An 8817-nucleotide genomic window follows, 5' to 3' on the forward strand; every position below is an offset into this window, starting at 1 on the left:
CCGTCAAAGGTACTATGTTGAACTTGATGACTAATTACTTTGGTAGAGGTTGTACTATTGGATATACCGAATAAATAAAGTATTACTGTTAAAGGATCATGCTCTATGAGACAAACCATAAAAAGTTGCGTTGGCGTTGTAGGGGAAGCATTCCCATAGCCATAGGAGTTGGTTGAAGGTTTCAATTGAGGATATTCGGAGAGTGTTGAACTGTTGTATTGGTGAAGACAAGACTTTCACAAATAGCATGGGCTTGACAAGACTTTCACAAATGGTAAGGATAAATTTTCCCTTTGTTCAGGAGGATTGCCTAGTCTTGTTCTCATCACTGGAGGATTGTCCCCTCTCATTATCATCATCTTTGCAGCTTGACCATTGATCATATTAATTGAATCTCTCTGTGTATTTCTCGGTAATTTCTACCTGCTCAATCAGATCTATCCATGAATTAGTCTTGATAGTGTCCATGTGGGCTTCCACTTGGCTAAGAAAGTTGTGCCGATATGTCTGTAACAACATCAGTAGCGGAATGCCTTAGCATTATGAGGACAAGTTACAAAATTGTTCAATATAATCTTTGACCGAATCATTTCCCCTCTATTTTTCTAAAAGGATTCTGGCCATTGTTACATAAGATTAGTCCTCATGGAATTAGGACAATAACTGTGATTCCAAGTTAGCTCAAGATTTAATTGATCCTTCGGCTAGATTCTGGAACCAATCAAAGTCTATCCCGTGATGGGTGCCAATAAAAAGTCGCATCTTGATAGCATTATTTCCTATTGTATTTCCTATTTATTGATGGAAGTAGTAGATGTATTGATTGCATGATCCCTTGCCATCAAATATATGTAACATCGGCGGCTTAAACTTTATTGGGTAAGGAACTGAGTCCCACTAAATGGGATAAGTTTGGGTGATTGCATTCTTTAGCTCTATCCTCTGTGTAAGAGCATTGAGTTGGTTTTGGATGCTTTTGAATATTTTCAATTTGCGCTTCATCTTCAGTGGACTGAATGTCTTAGACTTCAATCTAGAGGAGAAGACATCTTCTTGGTGCCTTATAGAGGAAGATGTCAACTAGCCTCTTCCCTTTTGAAGTGCTTGCAAGGGTCTGGGAAGTGAGCAGCAGTCGTTAAAGAATATTTTTGAGTCGATTGAAGCACTCATCAGATTTATTCTCTTGGGCTTCAATCCAGGCGAATAAGATCATCGATGGCCTCTCTGTCTACAATGTTGGCAGTGCACTCCTGCTTTTGCCTTGAGTTAGGAGTTATGTTTGATGTTATAGCCGAGTTAGCATTGCTTATGGGAGGGATTATCCACCCGTGAAGAAGTTCATTGAATGTGCATCCTCACAATGGAGTAGTCGATGGGGACAATTCCCCCCAAATCTTGATCTAGTACAATGATAGACACCATTGGTCTCAAAAAGTATGCTTCCTATTCTAGGAGAATATCTTGGATATGCCAGGCTATCATCATCATCATATTCTTCCAAGGTTACTCTGGTCATGTTAACTATGAACTCTTAGGGATCGACGTTGAAAGTTACCTTGTCCTTATAAGATTGCAATCACTACTTGTTCCTAAACTCTGGAGGTTTGGTAAATAGGCTAAGATGGGAAAACACCGACTCTTTGACAGATGGAGACTTACATAGGTAACTCAATTGAACTGCTGATACTATCTCCTTTAGAGCGGAGCAAGGTTATTCAATTGAACTGCTGATACTATCTCCTTTAGAGCTAAGCAATGCTAACATTGTCATGCCCTTTTTTTAGAGGGGAACTCCCTTACAACAGAGGGAGTATCAGCTTGACTATTTTTGTGGCGGTCGCTCTTCTTAAAGGCAACTTTGTTGGGTTGGACCTTGGCATTAGAGCATCGCCTGAGATGATGTTTCTTTGGCCTATGATTGACGTGGCCAATTGTGGCTTCATCACAAGTCTGAACTTGTGATTGACACCGAGAATTTCCTTAGGCGATAGTTTTCCCTTTGGGAACTTGATTGGAGGGTAACCTCATTTTTGACTTCTTTTAAGGAAGCAAGATGAACGTTAGGAGACACTTCAAAGCGAATCTTGAGAAAAAGGGCATGACAATGTCCAAATTTAAGATATACTTGAACATCCTGATCTTTGCTCGAGGGTAAGGGTTGCTAAGACTTCACTCAGGGCAAAGCTCATTTTGCCTCTAGCGATACTGAGGCTATATTTGGTAAAATTCGCTTCACCTTGCATGAATCTAGGTTTATCTTCACCCTGAGTGAAATTTGCTTTGCCTCTAGCGAAGCTGGGCCTATCTTTAGTGAGGCTCACCTTGCTGTGGGTGAAGCTCAGCTCTAAACCCGGTCTTGGACTTCGATGAATCTTATAGTAGCTTTTGGTCATAGCCATAACTGTCTTCTTAGAGGAGATGAACTCCTCAAAATTTACTCGATCAAATTCGATGACCAACGATTTTGCAATAGACCTAAGGCTTCAGTGTCGGACTGTGACACGATCTTCTCTTCAGTTAAGAAGGAAGTCCACAGCAGAGCCGCAATCCTATTTTTGATCTTAAAAATTAATAATAAAATAAGATTTATAATTCTCAAGATTACTAAAAATAGATAATTTTATAAAACTGGGTTCTTTTCTGTATGCTGCTGGAAGGTTGTTCTTGTCTTCTATGACGATTCTAGCAGTAAATGATGAGTCTTTTACCCGTTAACAGTTTCTGAGTTAATAGATAACTATTTATAGGTTTGGGAGCATTAAGTGGATGAGTTAGTAGGCCTTAACTCCCCTTAAATAGGTGAGTTAGTCGCCATGAACTTCCCTTAAATGGATCTATGAAAATCAATGAGAATTTGGGGCGGAGGGGGGTGCAGTCCGAGCAGTAGATGATGGGTCTATGAAAATTGATGAAAATGGAGGGGAGACGAGCTCTTTGTCGATGTAGCCTCTGAATCTCTCTTTACCTCTCCTCAAATGGTAAAAGGCCTAGCTAAGAACAATACCAACCCCGATATCTTTTCTCCGCCCACCCTCCTCTATGTTTATCATGCCTATTTATAGACTTGGAATCATTAAGTAGTTAGTGGGTCTTGACTCCCATTAAATGGGCGAATTAGTAGTCATCAACTTTCCTTAAGTGGGTGAGTTAGTGAGGTAAACTATTTTCTCAAAAGTAGCTTTTGAAAATAGCTATGGGCGGGGTTTGCTAATAACAACCATAGGCGAAGTTTGTTGAGTGGACTTCACCAGAATATGAATACCCTAATTTCTTTGAAACATGGGTGATGAGAACCATAAGGACTATTGGGTGAAGCTCGATTGGATGAGCTTTACTGCAGCTTGAGCAAGCTTCGCTGCAACTTGGGTGAGTTTCGCTATGACTTGAACGAGCTTCGCTATGAGCGTGTGCTTGGGCCATATCTGATCTAATGTTTAGTCCATAGCCATCTACTTCTTGGGCTCAAGTGTCAGACTTGTACCAAGTATCGATCCAGGACTTGAGAGATCAACTATATGTGGAAGGGGCCTGTATATTTTGATCGTCTATAAGAAATAGAAGAAAGGGAAAATTTTTGAGATTATATAGGTTTGAGGGGGAATTTTACCATTGAAGGAGCTCAACTTTGAATTAGGAGGTTTCTAGCTATTAGAGAAGATGAAGTTTATGAGCTAAGGGGAATGAGTTATGAATTTAAGCCCGTTAAGTCGAGCACATGTTAGTTATGAATGAGGGTATGACAGTCGGTCCCTCTTATTTGGTTAAACAAGGCGGAATATTCCCCACAAACCTAGATCTATAAAACTAGATGCTAAGAATCATATTAGAATCATGTTGATTTGCATCATAAATAGAAGAACTAAAATTTTCAAACTAACCCCTAATCACCCATGAAAGTTATATATCACCCATTTCTATGGGTGTGTTCTGATAGAATAGAGACTCTAAACTAGACATACGAAATTACAAGAGCCATATATATTTGAGGGATTAATGAGCAAATACTTACATTTAAGAGAGTAGATGGAATCATGGTGATATTTTTTTTGGATGAATTATGGTGATATTTAAGAGACTAATATCTAAATACTTACTTCATATCGTCTGCTTATTGAGAGAGAGAGAGAGAGAGAGAGAGAGAGAGATGCGGGAGGGCTAAAATTGATGAAATAATTGCTAACCCTCCCACATCTCTCTCTCTGTCAATCAGACGATCTAATTATAAATTAATATAATTAATTAGCTTAGTTTTTTTTTGAATCTGGAACTAATTTCATTAGAAGTTTCAATGGGGGTAAAAGAAGAGAAATCTCATCGGGGGTTTCTCTCACCCAAGAAGTACAACTAGAAAGATTTAAAGAAAGAGTAGCCAACCGATCGATGAGCTATCTTATTTACATTGCGTCTAACAAAATGATAAAAAATGGATGGAAAATATTTTTTTCATAAACTTTAACTCCTTCGATGATGCTTCCATTACTTGCTAAAGACTCCTCCACCATTTTTCACTCTTGAACAATTAATTAGTTTACTTAGGGATACATTAGTGAAGAAAATTGAGGGGTAGAATAAACCATCATGGGATATTTCAATGGTATAAATTAGCAAATATCTAGACTCACTAAAATCGTCCTGTGAAATATTTGCCAAAATTTCATAACGGATAAAAGGAGTGACAAATTCACTCATGGGTCAATTTGTCAAAATCAAACTACACAAATGGTAAGTTCAAAAGAGTGATAGTACAGGGTTCTATGTGCAGATAACCCCTAAAAATTCAAAGTCCTCATATACTTAATTAGAGCCTTAAACAACTTAACTAAGGATGTGATTGCAAACAATTGCCTTTTATTATTAGTTTTTAGTCTGATTTATGCTCTTATGTCACTGTGGGTATTTTCTTGAGGTCAGTTAGGAAAGAACCACAGGACATTGTCTTGATGTACTCGAATGATTACTTTTGAGGCAAGCTTGTCGCCAGCCCCTCCCTCGTTTTCAGAGGTTGAAGCTTGCAAGTAAGTACGTAGAAATCGACCCAACCTTTGATAGGACACAAAGATTCCCTCTTCCTCCAACATCTTTAACTCTTGTATTCACATAAACGAACAAGGCATCCAATAAAGGTGGAAGAAAACAGTAAAGGCTGAGCTGATATAGTGATATGTGCAGCATATATACTTTGCTGCACTATTATATTCCTACAAATTGACCAAGACTTCAGTCTCATAAAAAATTTGAATATGTGCAAGTTTGTATGCACAAGCAAAGACTCCAGACTGCAAATTCAACTGGTCAATGATGGGGGGGTAACATGAATGCTTATTTTGCCTGACAATACTTTACATTGCGCCTCCCCTCGCCTCGCCTCGCCTCACCTCCTCGAATCTCCTACCAAAACGAGCTTTAAAGAGCGACACACATGCCATAGACTTCTCAACAATATCTCATGTATAAGGAAAACAAATAAATAAATTTCCATTCATGGTAATATCCACAATACCAAGTTTAGACTGAAAATGCTGATTCTTTGGCCAACAAGTAGTACTATAAACTACCAATTCCCACCTTACTACTGCCTGTCAAAACAAAATCCATAAATTTGTACTCAATGTTGTATGTATAATTGTTTGTATATCTATATCTGTACATGTATATCTTCTTCACCACCCCCTCAAGCAAGCAGTCCTAACGATATTACTTATAACTCATCTTCCTGGATAAATAGTAGCTTGTGATCCTCAAATTTTAGGAAATGTTGAATCGCTTAGTAGCTTGCAGGCTACACTCCATATTAATGTCTTTTTTCAATCAGTGTAAATATAGGACTGAGGAAACCATCTTGATAGGAGGTTGTGTTTCATCTTTATGATCACTGGGAAAATTGCGTAGCAAGGGATGTGCATCAACGCCACCAACAAATACCTGAAACCAAAACAAAAGTAACTTCACGGGATCTTGATTTTCTGTAAGGGCATCTGTCGTAGGGAAAAATAATAGTACATAGAGAAAATGTTAACTACCAAAAAGAAATAGCACGAAAATGATCGCGTTATATGTTCTCAGTTATGACAGAACGGGTAAGTAGTGTTTGGCAAATAGAGAAGGCAAAGAGAGAATACCATAGTGGGGCTTGAGGTGATGACAAGTCGAGAAATGGATATGGCCACCTGCAAGGAATAAGATATTAGGTTGAATTCCTACAGAAGAAAAGAAAGCACAACTAGATTTTTTTAAAAAAGTAAATAAATGTATTAAACTCCAAGATTACCATATCGAGACGAAAGCATGTAGGAGCCACTGAAATATGACAAACCCTGACGTCCACAGGAGAAAGTATGAAATCCGGAACCAGGGGAACCGCTACAAAGAGCAATGCATGAAGAATATTATAGTAGATGAAGCAAATTGAGTAACAACAAATCTTTTAACAATGATTTGAGAATTAAATCTTATGAGAATAATGTTTACCAGGTTATTAAGAGCAGTATCCCCGAGAAGAAAAATGGCATTAACGGAGTGCATACCAATCAATATCTACAAAATGAGGACACATATTACATATTTTCCAACAATGATAACAGGATGTTTTCTGTAAACATCGAGTATTGTACAAGGAAGATGGCATTATACGAAGAATCACAAAAAAATTTCCTGAGGCTAACAATATCCCTTAATTTAACATTGACTTTTAAGAAAATCACAAGTATATAAAGATTGGATCGGAACTGAATACTTACAATATTCAGGTCATAATCTTTGATGGCAAGGAAAGGGAAAATGATAAACCAGAATACACAATCAGTTAGCATCACAGCACCTGCATTCGTCTGTTCATAGTATTAAAAAGATCAAATCAGATGTTAACTATATGTATGTATATATAAAGTGTTAAGTATGGTTAAAACTAAATGAATTATATGCTGGTTTTAAGGTGGTCATGAGATATGATTAAACTAACTACTAGTTTTTCTGCTGTAATTTATCTCCCGATTTCTGTATTAACTTGTATGATATGATGATGATATGGTTAGATGACGGACAAATACTTTTCATCTGAATGTTTACGTCTAATTTCTAAAAATCAGCAAAGAGTAGCGCGTGGATTCTTCATCATAAATAGTTGGCATGTAGAAACCGGCCTCCTTTTTTAAAAAACGAAAAGGTTCATCCTCTAGGATTTCTCATAGGCCCTCTTTACCAAATTCTCTTTTGTTCCCCTCTGAAATCCAGTATCCTTAATCAAGCAATCGTGCAAATTAACAATTCCTGTAAACTGATACAACAGCCCATTTAACTTTTACCAACTAATAAATGAATAAGATTAGATATCTGACCTGATAGATGATTTGGAACACATAACCCCAAATTCCAGCAACTTTTCGGACATTGTGTTCCTCATTAAACACCGAGTTTTTGATTGTTCGGTGAACAGTTTCACTCCTCTCACTGATGTGTGCTGCATATACACCACGCTCTGCATCTAAGCTTGATCCATTCATCATATCACCACCCATTTTCTTGAGATATTGGTGGCAGCCATAAGCGGACAGTAAAGAACCAAGCTGAAAGATATGGTTTATTATGTAAACGGCGTGCTCATATCAGGTGATATATTGAAAACCAATTGAAACAATAGATGAATATAATGGAAGATATCAACCATCACAAAGTGCAAGCATGCACATCAAGCACCCAAGTGCGCGCGCACACACTCACAGGCACACACATGTTTACTCTGTAATATATGGTTATGAGGAAGGACATACCCCAAAATATACAGTGACAAGAACAAAGGTCCACCTGTGAAACAACGAATGGTTATGAGGAAGGACATACCCCAAAATATACAGTGACAAGAACAAAGGTCCACCTGTGAAACAACGAAATTAATCAAACATCAACCGACAAGAACAAAGGTCCACCTGTGAAACAACGAAATTAATCAAACATCAACCGACAGAAAAATGGTCTCAAGAACGACTAAGAAACAGGACTACCCTATTTTATCTCAAATGTGCAACTTTAAACAATAAAAAATATGCATGTCTGTGAAAAGATATGAAGGGAAACCAGCTTACTGAGTGTAGTAGTAGAATATGCTAGCTCCGTCAATAATAACATTAGTAATGAGCAATGCCAGAAGGAGAAAGAAGGCTAGAACTCGAAAAGCAAGCAGCCAGGCAGGATGGATTAGCTTAAGACAAGGCATCCATGACTCATCATCATAGAGGAAACCCAATGCCTTTCGACGGCTTTCCGCTCCCTCTTCTCTCTCCGAGTCGGAGCCTTCATACTTCCATATCAAAATGGCAGCCACCATCATTGAGATCAATATCCAAACCGCACATAACAAAACCCTCCAATTCAACCAATAGTATGAAACGGTGGTATTCGCGGTCATGCCCGGTTGCCACGAGTGCTCTGAAGCTCCTGTCGAGAAATGCATTCCACAATTATTCACCACTCAATTTTTTTTTTTTCCGGAAACTCACCACTTTTCCTCTCCGGTTAATTTATTCTCTTCTTTTAAATCTACCTCACAGCCCCGGATACATAGAAAGAATATGAATCACAGGGTGTTGCGAAAAACCACTCGACGGAACCCACGAAAAGAATTTACGGACGATCGACGACAATAGGACGGGTCGGACCCTCATGTCAAGCAGAGGTAGATCAAAAGAAGGGAAGAATTAGGGGAAGAAGAACAGAAAGAATCCACGAACAACAACCACAGATCAGTTCGCCGACCAAAGTGCAAATGTGGAGGCGATTGATGGGTAGGTAGAAGAGTCCAACAGAATGAATGCTATCCATGCA

The 8817-nt window shown here is 38.3% G+C and overlaps 1 protein-coding gene across 3 annotated transcripts in view; it reads right to left on the reverse strand.

Moving 5' to 3' along the window:
• LOC109836301 overlaps positions 5450-8817 on the reverse strand; it is a 5537-nt gene continuing 2169 nt past the window's right edge. For 2 of the 3 annotated variants that reach the window (XM_020404158.1, XM_020404160.1), the window contains exons 2-9: positions 8079-8430; positions 7837-7870; positions 7335-7562; positions 6738-6827; positions 6469-6534; positions 6269-6360; positions 6120-6167; positions 5450-5922 (exon numbers count right to left, since the gene is read on the reverse strand). In XM_020404158.1, coding sequence (XP_020259747.1) covers positions 5805-5922; positions 6120-6167; positions 6269-6360; positions 6469-6534; positions 6738-6827; positions 7335-7562; positions 7837-7870; positions 8079-8430 — 1028 coding nt within the window. In that variant the 3' untranslated portion in view covers positions 5450-5804. Of the gene's footprint in view, positions 5923-6119; positions 6168-6268; positions 6361-6468; positions 6535-6737; positions 6828-7334; positions 7563-7766; positions 7801-7836; positions 7871-8078; positions 8431-8817 lie in introns of all 3 variants that reach the window. The other variant, XM_020404159.1, reaches the window with a different exon arrangement.

This window comes from Asparagus officinalis, chromosome 4 (genome assembly GCF_001876935.1).
Source record: "Asparagus officinalis chromosome 4, Aspof.V1, whole genome shotgun sequence".
Classification (NCBI taxonomy): domain Eukaryota; kingdom Viridiplantae; phylum Streptophyta; class Magnoliopsida; order Asparagales; family Asparagaceae; genus Asparagus; species Asparagus officinalis.